The 21,269-nt window shown below is 38.3% G+C and overlaps 1 protein-coding gene across 2 annotated transcripts in view; it reads right to left on the bottom strand.

The window, feature by feature from the left end:
* The window catches only part of ehbp1 (EH domain binding protein 1), a 153,409-nt gene that overhangs the window by 27,769 nt on the left and 104,371 nt on the right, over positions 1–21,269 (bottom strand). The window contains exons 16-20 of one of the 2 annotated variants that reach the window (XM_067366969.1): positions 18,570–18,738; positions 9,607–9,758; positions 4,437–4,575; positions 3,970–4,070; positions 898–1,024 (exon numbers count right to left, since the gene is read on the bottom strand). In XM_067366969.1, coding sequence (XP_067223070.1) covers positions 898–1,024; positions 3,970–4,070; positions 4,437–4,575; positions 9,607–9,758; positions 18,570–18,738 — 688 coding nt within the window. The remainder of the gene's footprint in view (positions 1–897; positions 1,025–3,969; positions 4,071–4,436; positions 4,576–9,606; positions 9,759–18,569; positions 18,739–21,269) is intronic. The other variant, XM_067366970.1, reaches the window with a different exon arrangement.

The raw sequence follows: 21,269 nt of genomic DNA, 5'->3' as shown, positions 1-21,269 counted from the left end.
CTTCAAACGGACACAGCGGCTTTGACTTCAACAGGGTCCAGGTGAGTGGGAAGAGAGAGAGGGAGAGAGAGAGAGAAGGATGGATGGAAGGTTGGGCAAACACAAAACTGTGATAGACATGATATCATCCTCAATGTGACGGAGAAGCAAAAAAAATTCAATCGTCTACTTTACCCTCCTTTTTTCCATGATGCTACCCTTGTGAGAAATTATTGTTTCGTATCAGCATCTGGTTCTTAAATTTGGGTTGAGGTGTTGAAGCAATTGCCATTCTTGCTCAGAATGGAGCTCCATGTTTTAACAAAGGCTCAGCAGCCCCTGCTATACACACCTGAAAGATTGCCCCATATCCTTTCATATGTGTATATGTGAGGAGAAGAGAGAGGAATAGAGAGAGAGAGGAATAGAGGGAGAGGGGAAGAGAGAGAGAGAGAGAGAGAGAGGAGGAGAGCAAGTGCATGTATCTATTAATACGTGTCTTTCATTATTTCAACATTTCCTTTTCGGTCCAGCCCCCAAATAGCAAACCCTCCCCATTTCTCTTCCTCCCCTCTTCACCCTTTACCCCTCTGCCGTATACCCCTCTCTCCCTCCTTCTCTCTCTCTCTTCTACAGCATATCATTGAAGGCCAGATATGGGGTTCTGTTGCGCATGGCTGCACGGTACTGTTCAATAGTGGCTGGCTGGCGGACGCTATCAGCACTAGTTATCAGCTCCCATGAAGGCTCTCTTATCACGGCGGCCCAGAGAGCCTCCCTGCATCCTCACCGCCCCTTTTCATATCCCCGCTGCCGCCCCAACATCCCGGCTTCAAAGATTCACACTTCCCAAACTCCATAAGAGTTTGTGAACGCTCAATTTGCCAAAACTGTTTACAGTGTAATTGGGCGGCGTACCTGTGTCCATGAGATAGCGCAGACGCTTCTCCACACGCGAGGCCCGCGTGTCGATCTGCCTCTGCTCGCTCTCCAGCGCCGCCAGTTCTCCCACCACGTACTGACTGGTGTCTTTGAACGCTTTCTGCTGGGCAAGAACAAACGAGAGGAAGGGGGAGTGATGAGAGGTTAGAAATGAAGCATCACATCCTGGGTTTATACGGCTTTTTAATACCAGGGGAACAGTGGTCAGAATGATGACTGGAGAATATTGCTAAAATTAATTAAGCAAATGAATGTTCTTTTTTCAGCTTTCTTTAGAAATGACGTACTGCTGTCAGTTGGATTTAAAAACATAATATATTAAGTAATAATAAATAATATTTTTAAACTACATTAACATAAAAAAAAAATTGTTAAAAATTGTATACATGATTATAAAATAAAAAACTATTCAGAGCTACTGTATCATTTTTTATGACGAGGCTTAAAGATTTATTTATTTTCATTTATCTATGGCTTAATAATGTCAGTTATGAACTGTAGTTTTAAATGCTAAGCATGTACATAAAATATATAAAAATACAATTTAAAAAATACAACTCAGAGATACTGTATCATAATTTCTTTTTGACTACAGTATGTTTGAAGATTTAATTTTCATTTATTTATTGTCTTTTACAATTCCTGGCATTTATAATTGTTTTCGGCAGTTACAGACTGTAGCTTTAAATGTTGAGGTTTGACTTCATGTGTAAAGCCTCGGGCAGGAGGGTGCACTTACACACCAATATAAACACACTAAATGACCTCAGAGAGAATCCAGTATTACAGCAGTCTGGAGACTGACACGCAGAGAGACAAAATTGAAATATATGGGAGAGGTGGGTCAGTGCCTAAGGGCCTATCAGCATGGATCTAAGAGATCTACGCAGCACACGTGTGTGCTCAGATTCACTTATGTACACGCTTGGAAACATGCTCCCATTCTTTTACACATGTGGCCCTGGTGGCAGCACCCTCTGGATCTTAGGAAACACTGGAGTGAGGGATGAGACAGTGATTAGGGAGAAATAGAGTAATTAAACTGCACGCTTATTTCTAAGTGTGTGATAGTGACAAGCACTCCCACCCCTCTTTATTCCACTCGTTTATCACCCTCCTCTGTCCTCTCCTCCTTCCTACTATTCCAAGAAAGGAGGGGGAGGGGGAAAAGAGTGCTAATTTAAATTCACATCCTAAAGATTGCTGCAAAAATATATATATATTTTTAGTGCTGATGCACCTTATTTCATAATAGGAAAGAGGGAAATGGGGAAGAAAGTTTTTTTTTTCATCCAAGACAGCACTTTTTCTGCCTGAGTCCTCCTGCTGTCCATCAAACTCTACCTTCCTCTTCCTCGCTGCTCTATCAAATACTTCTCCCACAAATCAATTTTACACATGATCAGCCCCCTCCCCCTGCTCTCGCCTCTCTGCCATAATTAAGTGTTGAAATTTCCATATATATTATATTAATGCAAACATCATTCGCTGGGTAATTCAGCTTGAGCTGGGTAATGGGCAAGTTCAACACCCATTAACCCCTACACAGAGAGGGGCAAAGCTGGTCTCTACTGACCTTCCCTCTCTCTCTCTTTCTGTGTCTCTATCTCACTCTTCCCAGGGTATGTTTCTCTATGCTCTGGCCCTATATATGGTGCTGCAATAATTAAAATAGTTTCTTTAGATCAGCCTGCATAGAGAGAATGAAAAAATATATAATTGTATTGTATATACATGTCTGACCCTGCTGGCAAAATGAGTTGAATGCACACAGGCTAATTTCAAGCTATAGGCAAAACAAGTGAAAAATGTCAATTTTGGTCAAAATTGAGATTTTCACAAAGATGAGTTCATTAAGCCTTCGTCTAGCTACCGCAATGCTCCAAACAGCAATTAAACATCTAAAAGATAAAAAAAAAAAAACCAAACTTTATTTGTACATTTTCTGAGGTGAGTACCTTTCTTTGACAAGGAAAAATGCAGTTTTCTCTGCCCGCCTCTGGACGACTGGCGCTTCCTCTCAGCACAAGTTTGGTATTGTTTTAAAGCGCAGCATTCCAACTTTGTGAATATTCATAGTGAATTCTTGATGGCATGAGTCTGAACCAATAAAACATTTTCAAACTCATGCTGATGTAAACAAAACGATCTTACTCACGCTTACTGACAGATCTGATGTGCGCGCACAAAGAAAGCGCGCAATCCCAATATACACATATACACAGAATTGCAGTATTTAAAAAAATCTGTATTGGTGAGTATTCACGCAAACATTATCTGTTATGTCTTAAGTGAACGTTTGGTTAACTGTTGAGAAAAAACATCTGATGTGTATAACATTACATTAGATTTGTGTGATACAGTAGGTCTTAATATATAGGCTGTCTGTTCCATTAATGTTAATCAAACAATTGTGGAATCATGGAAAAAAAGTTTAATATATATATATATTTCCTATAAATATGGGTTTTGACTTGGTTTGTGCCAAATTTGGTGGTATTACCAGGGATTTTAAGGTATGTTGCTAGGTGATTTTGTTTTGGAACCTTCAGTTTTTCAAAACGTTCACTCTATTTTTCTCAAAATTGACTTTGCTGACTCTATCAACTTCAAACAGGTGTAGCTCAGTCATTTTTGTCAGATTCCAACAAATCATACATCAAGTTGTTTTTTTTTTTTTTTAAATATTAACTAATTTTTGAAAATTTGCTCATTGCAACTCATTTTGCCAGCACAGGTCACATATATTTAGGAGAAACTGAAAGGGTTCAGAGAAAAAGACAGAAAGGTAGAATGAAAGAGGTATATCCACTGCTCTGTCCATTTTCTTTTTTCCTAATCTTACAATTATCAGGTAATTGCAGTCTAATTTTGCTCGTCTATTTGACTTTAGGGAAGAACAGATCGACATCAGCCTTCAAAAACCTCTCTGCCCCTCAGACAGATATGAGTGACTGTGTGCAAGTGTGAAGTCCAACTATGACCTGGTGTCACAGACAACGTCAGAACGAGCAGCGCTGATGGAGAATTTAAATATGTATTAAGTACTTCATCTTCAGTTGGCTTTCGTCCTTCCATCTCTGTCAGAGCTCCTCTCTCCTCGCCCACCCTCTTTAGATCTTCGGGCACGGATCTCTGCCTTTTAACCTCTAAAACAAGAGAGAGATATTAAAAGTTGGTTGATTCTGACCTGACCATAAATGAATAATCACTTTTTTTATCAGATGAACCTAACCTAATCAGATATATCTGACATCTCCATTAAAACAATCACTAGGCATATATTTATATAAAGCTGTAATTACACTATTAGTATTCTCGAAGACCTCTAAGAAACACTGAAGTACTATCTCCACTTTTTGGCTAATTGCCAGATCTGAAACACAAACCTGATGTTCATCTTTATGCATTAAATACATTAATTTATTGATTACTGAACTGTTTCACAATGAAAAATCCTCTGTTTATGCAGCCAGATTGGAGGAAGTGACATCAGCGAAAGTAAAGGACCTCACCTGGCCTGGTCTCTACGTATTGACTGAATGATTTGAGCTGCGTTTTCCTGACAGCAGACTCCTTGTGGAAGACAACGGGATTGCGCAGACGTTCCGTAGCCCTGCGGAGACGCTCTGCATGCAGTTCATCTACATTATTCTATAAACACATTAAAAAAAAGAGAAGAAGGGATGAAGGGGGAAAAAAAACAGTAAAAGAGCAGTTAACTTAAAAGTAGAGCAGAGTCATTTGAATAAAAGTTGCTTCTGATGCCGGTCGACATTAAAGAAAAGAACAAATTAGACACACATGGCCAAGAAATGTTTAACGATGGAGCGTCGTGCCTGAAGAACGGTCGAGGAAAGGTTCTGCAGCATTTGGTACATCTCAGAGTCCCACATTAACTCACAAGCACAAAGGAAATAAGGCAATTAAGTCTACTTTCAACAAAACCTGAGCCAGAAAATGTATTCAGATTATGCAAATTAAAAGCACTATTGTCTTGGAAGCGAACATGTGTTAGCAGCTTCTCACTGCGGCTTCCAATCACCTCAATATTGAAATGTGTTATTATGTGCTGGGCCCAATAAGCCAAGCAGACTGGAAAGCGAAACGACGGCGTTCAGAATAACATTTGCAACGTCAATAATAATAGGAAACGTCTAATAAAGTTCGCAATTAGCGAACACGTTCCACTGCTTGAGACTAGGAGGGAGAAACATTGTTAGTGCAGACGCTAGCTCACTGGTGTGTGTATGGAAACCGCACAGCTAATAAAGACAAGCGTGTACAAACAGACACACATACTGCCTGTGGCCTGTTTATACTTAATTTATAACTTCTGAAAACAAAGCTACAATTAGCATCTCCCTTGAGAACAACAAATGTAGCCTGATCTCCGAGATGTTCAGCATCTGTATGCGTGAATATTAACAGTTATAGCTGTTTATACAACTGATCCCACACGTTTAAAGGTACAATATCAGCGATCACAGCCCTAATTTGCAGCTTTTCTTCACCCATCATGACAGATTGTAACTTAACTTTCAGCAATTCCTATAGGCTGGATGAGGAATGGATATCTGGATGGATACATGGGAATGTTCAACCATTCTTAACCACTTCTATAGCATTTTATTCATCTTAGATAATGTGAATCTCAACTTTTATTAATACATTGAGATCAAAAGTTGTATCTGGTAATATTAATGAATGCACTGTGAATTAACATGAACATTTGTATTAATTAACATTAACAAAGTTTAATGAAAGCTGTAAAAACATATTGTTCATTGTTAGTTTGTTAGTTAATGCATTAACTAATGTTACCGAATGAGACCTTATTCTTACAAAGAGTTACGGAAGATAAAGATTTTTTTTTATCATCATAAGAGTCACACCACATGACATTTTAAAACCGGAAAAAACAACCTCTCCTTCCACCAAATCAATTAGAATTGTAATAATTATAATTATAATCGTGTCACTGTTCATATACATTCTCGAATAAATAAGTAATATATATGATGGAGAAAAAAACTAAACAAAACTCATTCATAAAACATCATATGATGGCAAAACAATTTCACCCTAAGTCCATCCCTATAAGTGGAATGAGTACCACAGTCATCACACAAAACCAAAGGCGTGAGCGTGTTATGTGTTAAAACGACACATTCAACAGCCTGGATCTCTAGAGACAGCTCAACAAAGCCCTTTAACCCTGTCTGATTCCTCTCATGTTAAAGTCCAAAGAAAACAAACAGGATTCAAACCCAAAGCCCTGCTAGAATCCTCGTTTCCCGGAGGACCCAAGGCCTCCAACCCTCGCTAACAACCCTTTCCTTGAAACACCTGCCCCCACGGCCCCTCGGTACCCCTGGCTGGGGCAGATATCAGGGCTATCCCCACATCGCGATCGGCGCTTTTTCATCTGTTATCGTCCCGATCATTATTATGGCGGTGGGTATTATTTTGGCAGAGGTGTGTGTGTGTTTCTGGGATGCGTGACTAATGTTGCGGTCTGCTGCTCATTGCAGGCGGTTATCGTGTGCCACCATGGCAGCAGGCTCAGAGTGCATAGAGACAATTGCTAATGAGACACAACTGGGAGCACTGGGAGGACTGCAGTGTGTGAGCTGGGGGGGTAAACCGTTCTGTCCCGCGCCATTCTACTATGGCCTTGAGGAGTTGTGGGATGGGAGAATCCTCAAGGGATAGAGCAGTTGATTCAGATTTTTTAAGAGTAAAAAGACGATACTACAACGGCAGGGCTTGAGAGAGAAAGAGATCCTAACGTGTGTGTCTCAAAAAGGCAAGAAAAGATGGAAAGAAGGAACACATTTGATAATCAAACTTCTTCATGCATATAAGGTGTTCCAATAGAGAATAGGGTGAAGGTCAGAGAGACAAGAGAGAGTGTGAGCTGCTCTTTCTTTAAAACCCCTCTAACTGATGAGGCTCAGAGCTGCAGCGCTTCGTAACCCTGCTGATCCTCCCCTGAGCTTTGGCCCGTTGTGTAGGCCTGCAGTTCTGCAGCAGGTGCTGGATTGTTCATAGAAAAAGAGTACAAGTCCCTCATCACTAAAAGGTATTTCATAATTATAAATTATTGGTTAAATTGCCTCATCTTACAGTTACAGCAACAGTAAGATTGCAATTGTACTATTACTTCGAAAAACTGGTTACACTTTTTTTTTTTTAAGGTGTCCATGTTACAGTGTAATTATACATTTAAGTACTGAGTAATAATAATTAACTACATGTACTTACTATAGGGTTAAGGTAAGGATGAGGTTTTGGTTTAGGGTTAATTGCATGTAATTATGCATAATTTATAGTTATTACAACAGTAACTACATGTAACGTATAACTGACACTGTAAAAGTGTTATAGAAAAACTGGCCAATTCTTGACAATATTGTTAATGTGCACATCAACACATTTATACACTACCAACCAAAAGTTTGGGTTAAGTATGTTTTTATTTTAAAGAAATTAATACTTTATTTTAAGCAATACATTTATAATATTACAAAAGATTTATATTTCAAATAAATGCTGATTTTTTAACTTGCTATTCATCAATGAAACATGCAGAACAAATGTTTTAACATTAATAATAAATGTTTCTTGAGTGAAAATCAGCATATTAGAATGATTTCTAAAGGATCATGTGACACTGAAGACTGGAGTATGATGATGCTGAAAATTCAGCTTTGCGATCACAGGAATTACATTTTAAAGGGTTAGTTCACCACTGATTTGAAACAAAAGATTTGTAAAGCTTCAAAGCTTCATGAAGCAGTGTTTTGAAATTGCCCATCACTAGATATTGTTGAATAAAGTTTTTTTTGGTGCACAAAAAGTATTCTTATTGCTTCATAACATTAAGGTTGAACCATTGTAGTCACATGAACTGTTTTAAATACGTCTTAGTACCTTTCTGGGCGTTTGAAAGTGTAAGTTAACTTGCTGTCAATGCAGGCCTCATGAGCCATCAGATTTTATCAAAAATATCTTAATTTGTGTTCCAAATATGAAGGTCTTTCGAGTGTGGAACGACATGAGGGTGAGTAATTAAAGATTTTTGGGTGAATGAACCCTTTAAATATATTATTTTTTTTAGATTGTAATATTTCAAAATATTACCGTTTTACTGTATTTTTGATCAAACAAATGCAGCCTTGGTAAGCATAAGCGACTTTTTATAAACAAAAAAATCTTACCGACCCCAAACTTTTGAATGCTATTGTAGCTGAAAGAAAATGTAGAAAATGTATGTTTTCTCCATAGCAGTTTTTCAATACATTTTTTATTTAAGTTACTGCTAATACTTATATATAATGTATATAAATTATGCTATTATTGGTTAATTATTACCAATAATATAACTGGGTAAATATTATTTTCCTCCGACCCAAATGAATCGCTGTATGAGTGACAATTTGCGTCATCCTCTTCATGTCTGTAAATCTGTCTCTGGAATCTAACCTATTTGTGACTAGTCCTTGGGAACCCTCGACCAATTATTTCACACCTGCTGCAGTGCACTGAATGAGGCCTGCCGACTCAAACGAACACATCACTGCAGTCATTGTGCATCAAAGACCCTGCTAACATCTGCTCACAGGAAATCCCCTCTGTCAGCAGCGAGAAAGAGAGAGAGAGGCAGAAAGGGGCGAACAGGTGGGGGAAGGTAGTCGGCAGCATCTCTGAACATGCCCTGCAGTCACCACCTGGGGGCTCTGAATACAACAGCGAGATAGGAGGTCATCACACACGCGTATAAACACTAAGCAGTCAGCAGTACACAGGTATGCGTGTTCTTACACACGGAACGCTGGTATTAAATAAACAAGGCAAATCAATCCACTGCATGTCAACGTCGTGAGCCACACGCTGCTGTCGATACATCCCAAAGCTCTCTTCTATCTCAAAGGTCAGGTGTGATATGAGGTAATGGCTGTAAAATGTCATTCATGTGTTCTAGCTTAATATATAAACACATGATGTTCCTCAGACGAATAATAAACAAGAGACAGCGAATCAAAGAAAATCAACATGTCTTGGCCTTTCACCTCACACACACACACATAGACTAAAAGAATGAGAACCAAGCAAATCATTTCATATTGTTAAAACTAAAATAGCAAGACTACAATAAAAATCCAATAAATAAGCTTCTAATGCTCTTTGGGAGTGTTTAGTTGGGTACATTTTTGCATTTTATGTTGAAAATTTGTGTGGTGCTTACTGTGCAAAATAGACACCACAATGCTAATGTGACGCAAGTGTCTTTCAGCACACTTCTATGCGGTTGCTAGAGTGTTCTGGGTTGTCGTTTACAGGCCCAAGACAAAAAAAACCCAGCCCCAAGTCTATATGATATTCCGATCCCTAAATATGGCTCAGGTCGCTCCTTCAATGTAAAGATAAGGAGGATTTTACTCATTCGATCTTAAAATCTGTTCTATGTCTGAACACTAAACATCACATATTTCAAGCTACAAGCCACACAATTTGATGTTTCCGTAACCGAAACAGGGCGGAATGTGTTACTCAACAGTTTATTACTTAAGGTTAGGAGTTTGTTCACAATAAATCCTTAAGTATGAGCAATAATATTATTGCTGCTTGCTTAGAAAATTCAATATCAAGATAGTTAGAGCAGGTGGCTGTAAATGTTACCTGCAGGCCGCCAGATTCAGGGCTGAGGGGTGAAGTACTGGATGCCGTCAGTGATGAAGAAGAGGATGAAGAAGAAGGAGAGCTGCCACCCTGTGGTCGAAACTCTGTGAGCTTCTTGAGCTTTAGGTCCACATGCCTGCTATTCATCACACCTAGAGAGAGAGAGAAGAAGAGAGGAAGCGTTATATGCAGTAGGCCACTCGTCTCCAACACACAGATAAGCAGAGGACATGACAATGTTTGCCCTTAAGCAAACTGGCCCTCTCAACCTCATACACCCTCACATATACACACACACTGCTGGAGAGATAGCGAGATGCTGTGATCACGACACACCTGGAGTGTTTCCCTTGATTCGTAAATGACACTGAAATTGTATTTGATGAGTTGTTCCCAATGCACCCTTGAATTTTAGCCTGCTGAACAAAACCCATATCTGTTGGCTGGACTTTACAGAAATATCATTTTTTACTACAGTTATAAGTTTGGGGTCAGTAAGATTTTTGTAAGAAGTCTGTTATGCTCAGCAAACCTGTATTTATTTGATTAAAAATACAGTTTCAAATGGTTACAGATTGACTTTGTCCATTTTCATCAATATAATGTGTCCTTAGTCATAAATTTCTTTACTAATCCCAAACATTTGAAAGGTAGTGTATATTAATTATATATATTGTTATTGTGATGTATATTTCATAATAATATATTATTTTATTTTACATGTGTAAATAAATATTTTTTCCTATTTTAATTATTTAATCACTAAATGTATTATTTACAAACAAACCATACATATTAAAAAGTATTGTATGAATGATTCATCATTTTAAATAATACAATTATGATATATATTCATTACATATAAATAATTATTTATTTACACTTTGTGAATAATGATATGAGATTAAATGATTTTATGATTATATATACACATTTTAAAATAATATAAAATTAACAACACATTTTAACATACATTATTGTTTTATTTCAGTTTATATCTCTAAGGGAAAAAAATAAGAGAGAAAGACTTGCTTTGTTGAGATAACAAAACAAGACAAAAAAATAAAAATAAAATTATGCATGACTTTAGTGAGCCTCTGTATATGCCACGATGAACTTTGTACTGTACTGTTTGTGAATTAATCCTCTCGGGAATTAATCAGTGCTGTATATTTCCACACAAGATTTCTCACAGCTTTAGCTGCATACTTATAAAAAAAAAAAAATAAATAATAAAAAAAAAAAATCAATGGACACTCGATAGACTCCAGCTGAAAAGCTATCCATTCATTTAGCTCTAATTCAATGCACACTCGGATAAACTCCAGTTGAAATGCTGTCCATAAATTCATCTCAAATTCAAGAAATCTCTAGCTTTCCTCCATCTATTTTTGAGCCTGACTTCTGCCCAAAGTACTTTTTTCCATCAGTGAGGGAACAATGTCAGAAGTGAGAAGCCACACATGTGCATGGCTTAAAGGGAACAGTGCTTGTTCCTGTGATGACCTGAAAGAAACACAACCCACAATATTTACTTTCTCTTTAAATAATAATGACTTCTAATTTTCTTGCTTTCCATGCAGACTTGTCTTTCACATGTTGGTCCATTATTTTATGTCCGTCTTCATATTTTCCAAGTCTGTCTTTCTCTAATAACCTTTCACTAGCAGGTTTAGCCTTGCCACCCCCCTTCTCTCTCTCATCTGGGCTAGAGATGAAAGTGAGGTGAGGTAGCTTTTCATGTGGGTCCTGTTCTCCTCGTCTCCCAGCATCTCTCTCTAGCCCCCCAAAAACACCATAGGAGTCATTTGTGTGTGTGTGTGTGTGTGTGTGTGTGTGTGTGTGTGTGTGTGTGTGTGTGTGTGTGTGTGTGTGTGTATGTGTGTGTGTGTAGTGACCAACAGATTTCTTCAAACACAAAAATCAAATCCTCAACTAACTAAAAGTGTGCACCATGATAATGCAATTTTCATTTTACATTCATTTTAAAAGTCCACCTGTGCTATGGAGAACTGAAATGAGCTAAAATGTGCTAAACAATCCTCACAATACTCACCTTTCATACTCACAGTACATAAAGAAAAAGATTTTGTCTGAAAATATAGACCTTCTTTTCACAATAACAGACAAAAACACAAACGAAACAATGCAACAATCAATGTGGATAGATACTGTACAGAAGTCAAGAGAAGGAGAATAAATCAGATTTCTTTCACATATCTCAAATGACTTGCTCATCAAGACAAAAAACAAAACAAAACAAAAAAATTAATGACATCACATCTCTTCAGAAGATATAATTGTGTTTGTTTTGGAATGTGTTCAAATAGTTTAATTAAACTAAGAGCACAAAAACAAAAACGACCAAAAAAAAAAAAAAAAACCTGTTATAAACACTCAAACAACACTCAAACTCAGACACAAACAACCCCTCTTCTGTCTGAAACAGATGAACAAATTTTTTTCTGAATGTTATTTTGAATGAAAAGATAAATTAATTGTAAAAGGTGCTTAAAACAGGAAGTAATGCCACTGGAAACAGAAGAATTGTTGAATTATAGGGCTGCACAATTTGGGGGGAAAAAATCAGATTTTTCTGATAATAATAATAATAAAAAAAAGAGCCCCAGGTTTGCTGTGCTTGTTTCTAGCTTGTTGCTGATCAATTTGGACCTAAGATTTGTTACAGTATTTATTAATCTTTGTCAATGTTAGTTAATAAAAATACAGCTGCTCATTGGTTGTTCATGTTAGTTCGCAGTGCATTGTCTAATGTTAACAAATACAGATAACAAATAATTTGATTTTAATAATGTATTAGTAAATGTTGAAATTAACATTAACTAATATTAATAAATGCTGTAGAAGTATTGTTAATTCTTAGTCCATGTTAAAGGTGCCCTAGAATTAAAAACTTGAATTTATCTTGGCATGGTTGAATAACAAGCGTTCAGTACATGGAAATGACATACAGTGAGTCTCAAACTCCATTGTTTCCTCTTTTTTATATAAATCTCATTTGTTTAAAAGAACTCCGAAGAACAGGCGAATCTCAACATAACACCGACTGTTACGTAACAGTCGGGATCATTAATATGAATGACCCCAATATTTGCATATGCCAGCTCATGTTCAAGGCATTAGACAAGGGCAGCCAGTATTAACGTCTGGATCTGTGCACAGCTGAATCATCAGACTAGTTAAGCAAGCAAGAACAATAGTGAAAAATGGCAGATGGAGTGATAACTGACATGATTCATGATAACATGATATTTTTAGTGATATTTGTGAACCGTCTTTCTAAATGTTTCGTTAGCATGTTGCTAATATACTGTTAAATGTGGTTAAAGTTACCATCGTTTATTACTGTATTCACGGAGACAAGACAGTCGTTATTTTCATTTTTAAATGAATGCAGGGAATGCAGTCTGTATAATTCATAAACACAATTTCATTCTTTATAAATCTCTCCAACGATGTGTAATGTTAGCTTTAGCCACGGAGCACTATCAAACTCATTCAGAATCAAAAGTAAACATCCAAATAAATACCATACTTATGCAATTAGATATGCTGCATGACAAACACTTTGTAAAGATCCATTTTGAGGGTTATATTAGCTGTGCGAACTTTGTCTATGCTGTTTAAGGCAAGCGCAAGCTCTGGGGGAGGGGAACACGAGATTTAAAGGGGCCGCAGCCTGAATAGGCGCATATTTAATGATGCCTCAAAATAGGCAATTAAAACAATGAATAAAAAAAAATCTATGGGGTATTTTGAGCTGAAACTTCACAGACACATTCAGGGGACACCTTAGACTTATATTACATCTTTTAAAAAGACGTTCTATGGCACCTTTAACTAAAGTAGTTAACTAATGTTAACTAAAGAACCTTATTGTAAAGTGTTACCAGATTTTGTTATTACTGTATATATCAATATGACTATAATGATAACAATAATGATATAACATTATTTCAGTTTAATTTTGATTAATCATGCAATGAAAGGTCATTATGATCAAAACTAAAGCTGAAAACAAACAGAAGCAGATGCACACAGATATGTTACCATGCACACACGTTCACACGTTCACACACGCGCACAAGCAGAGGTCATGCAGTGTTGGGTTACCCAGAGAGGCCAGGTCACTTGCAGAGTTAGTAAAATCATCCTCCATTAGACAAGAAGAAGACAGCTCGTCCTCAGGGTTAGTATGTGTGACATCATCAGCGTAAGACGCCGCCGCCTCAGTATCACTCCTGCCCTCCTCATCCACACCCTCCACACTTACCCCATCCACCACATCTGCGAGCAAATAAACAAAAAGGGATGGCCAAAAAAAAAGAGAAGAGGAAAGAGACAGAAGAGGTTAGTGAAGCTTTAAGCGTTAGTTCGGTATTCCAGCGGGAAAGAAAACTTTGCATGTTAGTAGAGTCAGAAAAGTATTTGTTTAGACTCATTTAGACAAACAAACAGTAATTCCTTAACAAAAATGTTGCTGCTGTCACATTGGGGTGTGTTTGTTTGAGCTGACAAAAATCAGGCAGATGGCTGAGACTGTCTGGCAGAGAGCTGAGCTTTATGTGTGTGTGTGTTGCATGGCAGATTTGGCCTTGACGGCAAAATCTCCTCCAGAGTTCCTCTTCCGCATCCACAGATCTGAATCCCACAGAGCCCTTGACAATACACACTCAATCCAAACACATCGATCTCATTCAGTTATATGGTAACTAGAGCAGAGCCACACACACACACATGGGGCAGTTCAAACTTAAATAAGAGACAAAACAAATGGAAACTGGTGCTGCAACATTGTTTGCAACATTGTGATTGCCATTTAAAATGTGATTTAAAAAGTTCCAGGTTTCCTGTGCTTGTTAGTATGGCAGCCCAATTTGGCCAAAATGTTTGTGATTTGTGAAATATTTGTGATTATATACCATTAATGTAATTATTAATATTACTATTATTAGCAGTACTAAATACAAATATTAAAATGAGAAATATTAATAATAATGCAATGTAAATTTGTAATAATGCAATGTAAAATAAAAAAATGAGTATTTAAAAAATAATGTAATTATTTTATTGTACAGTACAACTGTAATATTTCAACACTAATTTCAACATTTATTGTCGTCTTAAAGGTGCTAAAGAGGATGTTTTGTTTTATACATTTTTGCAATATTACTTGAAACTGTCTTTACTAACTGATAAAAGACTATTTATTAGGTGCACTGAAAGGAATAATATTAATATACATCATCTGTGCACGAGGTAGGGTTTTTTAAACACATCAGCCAATCGTTTACGCGATCATCGCGTAAACGATTGGCCCTCTGGCTTGTCAATCACTGCCATGACGTTCCTTGTGAGAGACGAGCGCTGCTGCACTCTCCAGTAACTTTCCACACTCCACAGGTGCTGCATTTGATGTTTTTGTCCGGAGACAGGAGTAACAACTGCAGATTATGAGTTACCTGCGGTGAGTCCGACATAATCAATCCACTAACACAACACAGCGAATGCCGGTGGTAAACACTCGTGTTCCAATACTCGTGCACGAGTTTTGGGAGGTATTCCCTCGAAAGGAGGGGGGTTGTTCTTACGCATGCGCTCATTTCAAAAACTCAGTAACAGTCTTTGGTTTCTCAGTTGACGAAAAGATCCTCTTTATCACCTTTAATTTCTTCATTTCCAAATGTTAAACCATAAAGCTTTTATTTTGGTGGAAAACTGCAGAGAGACCTTAAGGCTTCTTTCGTGTTGACCACAGATGATTTATACGCAAGTTTGAGAAGTGCAAGTTATTAGCAACCCAAACTAAGAGCAAATGCAGAGATGGAGTTTAAGTGGAGCAGCATTTAAAGGTAGGGTAGGCAATTTCAGAGAGGCTAGCAATAGCAAGCTAGCTTTGAAAGCATTAAATCCCACCCTCCCTTCAGAGCGTTCTCTCCAAAGCCACGCCTCCTTCAAAACACATGAACGTATATAGCAGAGTCTGCAATGTTTGTTTGTTTATCAAGTTTTTACGCCATGTTAGCATCATGGCTATTTACATGGCAAACACAAAGGTCAATTTCATCCATAAAATTCACGTTATTATATAAAACATTTCAACTTAACATAAGATAGAAAATCTGAAATACATTCAGGTCAGAGTCTGCAAAGCGTCAGAGTATTAAACTACCTCATGTCTCAAAGAACACAACATTACAGTAATAATGAACATAAACAACTTACAGAATTGTACCACCTGACTGCTGCAGATTCATTTCAGTGTTGATCATGTTGCCAGGGAAACGCATAAATCAGAGACTGAGGACGTGAACGGTTTCGGGTAGAACATCACGGGCTGAAGCATAAGTTCGTTGTTTTGTTATGGAGGAACTGTCTGGTGACTGTCTACAACTCTGCATAGCCTTAAGGAAAGCGCTGATGACGTGATGTCTGTGCGAGCAGGGTGCGCGAAGGTATGGAAATACATATGTTGACAGACAGGTAAGACATAATATCATTGCATTCGGACCAAATTGGATGAACATTTTTTGGTCCTGAGATTTCCACAGAAGATATATGTACAGGTTTTAATATTTTGACCACTTCTATGACTGATTGCTATCGGGACGTGAAGAGAGTTTCATCCAGTATAACAAAAAGTGTTTAAAAAAATAAATTGCCTACTCTACCTTTAATGTAAATCGAGTCGCTCTGAGACACTGAAAACACTGGATCATGAGCTGCTCGCGCATAAAAGAACAGTGTTGCGCTTCACTTTGAACCATACAGCACATATATTTGTTTAATTAAATCACAGCCTTTGTGATCTGATCATCGCACAATGCCATATCAAGATTTTGGCTTTATTTCGATTAATTGTGCAGCCCTGTAGGAAAATGGCAAAAGACATCTCTAGAAAAATGCTCTGATAATCAGAGAAAAAGAGAGAGAAAAAAAATGACAGTGTGTTCCTTTTTTCCTTTCTCTCATGCTTTTTTAATTACTTTCCATGATATGGCGAGACACACACACACGGGGCAGTGCAAAGCTAATTAACAGAATACATGCTGCTGGAGTTGGTGAAAGTTTTGCTGGTAAATGTTTTGCTCTACTCAGCTTGAGCTCTCTCAGAATTAGAGCTGAGTGTTTGTGTATGTAAGTGTGTGTGTCTGTGTGTGTGTTGGTGGGATTATGCGTTCTGCACGATAGGCCTTGTGCATCAAGCCTATAGCATTTCCCTCCAACCTGATTTTTAATGAGTTCTACAATTAGCAGAGTTCAACAGCCCGAAAGGCCAAATAAACCGTTTTTTTTAAAAACTGACTTTCTTTCTCTCCCTCTCTCTGACGCGGTTTTTCCTCTGCTCTGTCCATATGCGGGTTTGTCCATCTCTGCAGGCCACGAGATGTGTTCTGTGGCGTTTTCGAGCTGCAGTAAATGCGTGATTGCGGAGGAGGGAACACTATTAGGCGGACAGGGAGAGGATGAAGAGAAAATGGAGGGCGTCAAAGAGAGAGAGATGAAAGAGATAAAAGGAGAGGAATATTGTGTCTCCCCTTGAGCTGTGAAATGGTACACACGGACACGAGCCGGCACAGAATTAGGCACAGCGGCTAACCTGCTATGTTAACACCTCGCGTATTAAACAAAACCTTGACGCGCCACTAACACCCCTCTCGCTCGACGTGCGTGTGCGCTTTTAATTATACGCAGCAGCTAGCCACAACGCTAACACCCCTCGGTGTAAACACGTTTAATAACACACCGCAGCTACCCGCTATGCTAATGCCCCACTGTTTCTGCACAGTCCTCCCAATGGTTAGCGCTACAATAATGTGCCGTCTCATTGTCCTGTAATGTGAAATAAAAGGAGAAATGGTGGCTGATGATAACGCGGGACACGGCAGGAAATCCGAGCTGAAGGTGATGCGGCCTACAGGAGTTCTCCATGGACAATGAGACACTGATTACCCAGCATGGGTGTGTGTTATAATGACGGTGATGATGCTTTGGGCAGTGTGGACTAGTGTGTATGTGTGCGTGTTGGGGCATAGGGCACCGTTGCCTGTTGCCAGAGTTCTCCTGATGTATTTCCGAAGGATTACGTGTGAAGCGACTGCCTGAACAAATGGAAGTGAAGCCCTCTGTGAACACCTCAAATTAGAGTTCAGACTACATGGGTGTGTTGGTGTGTTTCTTAATGTAATGCTCCTTTGGGCCTTGAAAGCAGACGTGTTGGTTGTCATTATGGAGTGAGCAACAAAATCGTTTTTTTAAGGGCTGAAAGCCACTAATGGACACACACACACATGTGGCTTGCTCCTAATGGACACACACACAGAAGCTTCATGAGCCAATTAAAAATCTCACAAGTCAAACACCTTTCACAAGGCCTTAATGTTCTATTAGGAACATTTTCACTAATGTTTTCAGGGAGCCTATGGAAGCCAGGAACAAACATGGCTGAAAATTTGTCTCATCAGAATAAACATTACCATGGGGACTGCATTAGCATGGTTATTACTCTGCAGTTAACAATGAAATACTCCATTACTTCAGCAAAGAATGTAAATACAAAAAAAAAAAAAAAAAAATTATATATATATATATATATATATATATTAGATGCATATATACTCTCTCTCTCTATATATAGCTTTGTCCACAATCTTGGATGCTTTTTTTCTCACTGACAATGAAGCAATGCATTGTAGGTTTACCTTATTTATGAAGGATGTAAAGCTACTTTTAGAGTTCGCCAAAGAAAGGTATGTACATTTGTCTAGATAGGCAGGTCACTAGGTTTTGGAACAGAGCTTATGTGTGTGGTATTTCAAAGTGAACGCATGCAGATTTGCATGTGCGTTCGCATGCTTATGAGAAAGTGTGCATGCGTGCACGAGTTTATGCATTGTGAGTGTATGTGCGTGTTCGGCCTATAAAAGCCCCCCTGCACTCACCTCCAGCTGTCTTTGACCTTCCTTTTAAGTTGTTCCCAGCTGCACTACAGGCAATAGAGGTGGAGTCAGTATAGAGAGGCAGTTCAGCCATCTTTACTCCAGATCGAGCCTCCGCTATCAGCTGCCTGGCTCTCTCTCGCAGCTGCCTGCGCCGTTCTTCATCACGCTCCTGACACACACACACACAGACATAAGCAGAGGGAAAGGGGGGTTATTGAACGGGTGCCATCTCAAGTAATTGACAGAAATGCCATTTTCACTCCTCTCTCTCTCCCATCAGATCAGACTGATAGCAGCATTTTTTTTTTTACTAGAGAGCGAGTGAGAGAGAGATTCACTGCATGGTTTATTTGTCATTGATTCTGTAGAAGTCCAGACATAATAAACCTGAGATATTTGCTGGAGTGTCATTTTTTCCCCTTTGACTACATGTTTATGAATGTTTTGTGTGTATCAACAAGAGGTAGAAACAGAAATGTATGTATGAACTACTTCACAACATCAATTTGTTAATAGACAGATCATGGAAGAGAGAAGGGGATCGGAAAATATCATTGGATCCAAGTTTCACTATGTTCATTAGGAACCTCTACCTGCTAGGGGCCTGATATGTAACACCTTTTTAATAAAAAAATACTGCTTATTAATAACAGAACATATTCCATACAAAGCTTTAAACGGTTTGCCATATTGGATATGCCACACAATCTTTTTAAAGCAACATAAAATTGTGAAAGAGTTGTTTTGGACCCCATTTCTTTGAAAAATTAGATGTGTCTACATGAAGGCTAAAGGTCAAGTTCACCCTCAAGAGGATCTCACAGTATCCCAATGATTATGCTTATTTTTCAAATCTATTAATACATCTAATGAATGTATTGGCTTTTATGGATGTAACCTTTATTACATAAACTTAACTGGGTGCGTTTCACTTAAAGGGTTAGTTCACCCAGAAAATTTGTCATTAATTACTCACACTCATTCCTCAGTCATTCCACACCCGCAAGACCTTGGTTCATCTTTGAAACACAAATTAAGATATTTTTGATAAAATCCGATGGCTCAGTGAGGCCTCCATTGCCAGCAAGACAATTAACACTTTCAATGCCCAGAAAGTATTTAAAACAGTTCATGTGACTACAGTGTTTCAACCTTAATGTTATGAAGCGACAAGAATACTTTTTGTGAGTAATAACGACTTTATTCAACAATGTCTATTGATGGGCTATTTCAAAACACTGCTTCATGAAGCTTTGAAGCTTAACAAATCTTTTGTTTCAAATTAGTGGTTCGGAGAATGTATTTTACTCAAAAACACAATCTATTTAGGTCCACATGCAATTCAAAAAAAAAAGAAATAAATAAAAAATTATGCTTCTAGCCGCATATTGAGAACTTACATTTCTGTTTGTGAATGTTCAGTGGAATGATATGGTTTTGGGAAACACCAGATCCGTAAACTGTATTGGTAACAACAGATTTTGAGACCATTGTTGGCTAACAACGCACCCCAGAATGCTTATAATATCATTCATTGTAAGGAATCAAATGTTTTTTGATACACTAGATATCACTGTATTGTTATTACAGCTTAACAATTTTGTGTAATATTTACAAAGTTGCAGTATCAATACAGTATCAACATTTAGACAGGTTCGCTTAGCATGATGGGTAACCTGGCCCCAAAGACAGCCACATGCACAAACATTCACACTTTTTCAAGATGCTAACAGGTTTCCGGAGCAAAAGAGCAGAGAATGAATTAGCCCAATTGGTTACAAAAGCGTTAAGCTAATTAACCCCATTTCACCTGTTTCTGTGGATACTGTTTGTCGGAGGCCATTGTTCAGAAGGACAATAAGCAGAGAGATGCAGATGAGGGAATCCCAGAACCACTTTTCAGGGGTCCAGCCTGGGGGCCCTTGAGTCTCAGGGTAATTTGAACATGCAAGACAAAGCTAAGGCCAGGTTACACCTGAAAACACGGAAGCGCTCCTGCCAAAGCTGAATTGGGCACGTTTAGTGCAAGTGTGTGTCCACTATGCTCTCGCAAAATGAATGCGTCTGCTCTAATCGGAAGATTGCTAAATTTATTCACATGGCTATAAAAAAACAAAACAAAAAAGAACCATGTTTCTGTGAATGTGACAAAATCTACCACTATAATAATGTTTGAGCTGTGAGGCTTTTGCTCTGTGCTCATACAATTTAATGTAATATAATTGTCATTCTTTTTGTAGCTGAAGTCATAAATGCCACATGATCGGCTAAACCTTGCAGGTATCATCACACACAACCTTCGACACACTGTTTTACATACAGCGATTCAGGGCTGGGCTAGCCATTAGTACAGAAAATGAGATTCCTTGTGTGTGTTCGCCCAGAGGACAGGATTACCACCATGCCCAGTGTAAACTGCTTTTAGGCAACTTAGGAAATGTTCTGTAATACTGTAGTCAAGGAAAATTAACAGACAGAGGAGAGGGGAGATGCTTCCATCCACACAGACTGTGCTGAAACATTTAACAGAGGCTTGAAGTTGTCAAATCTGTAAAGGTGCAGACAGATGCTTTATGAAGTTGGAAATGCTTGGTATACCTGGAATAAATGCTGATTCACACTAAATGGATACTGACATTGATGGTGAAAAAAGGCCAGACATTTGAATGCATGTCTGAGTCTTTTCCTAACCAGAACAAT

The sequence above is a fragment of the Chanodichthys erythropterus genome, chromosome 18 (genome assembly GCF_024489055.1).
Source record: "Chanodichthys erythropterus isolate Z2021 chromosome 18, ASM2448905v1, whole genome shotgun sequence".
Lineage (NCBI taxonomy): Eukaryota > Metazoa > Chordata > Actinopteri > Cypriniformes > Xenocyprididae > Chanodichthys > Chanodichthys erythropterus.
The sequence above is the reverse complement of the archived record's forward strand: the minus strand, read 5'-3'. Positions and strand labels throughout refer to the sequence as shown.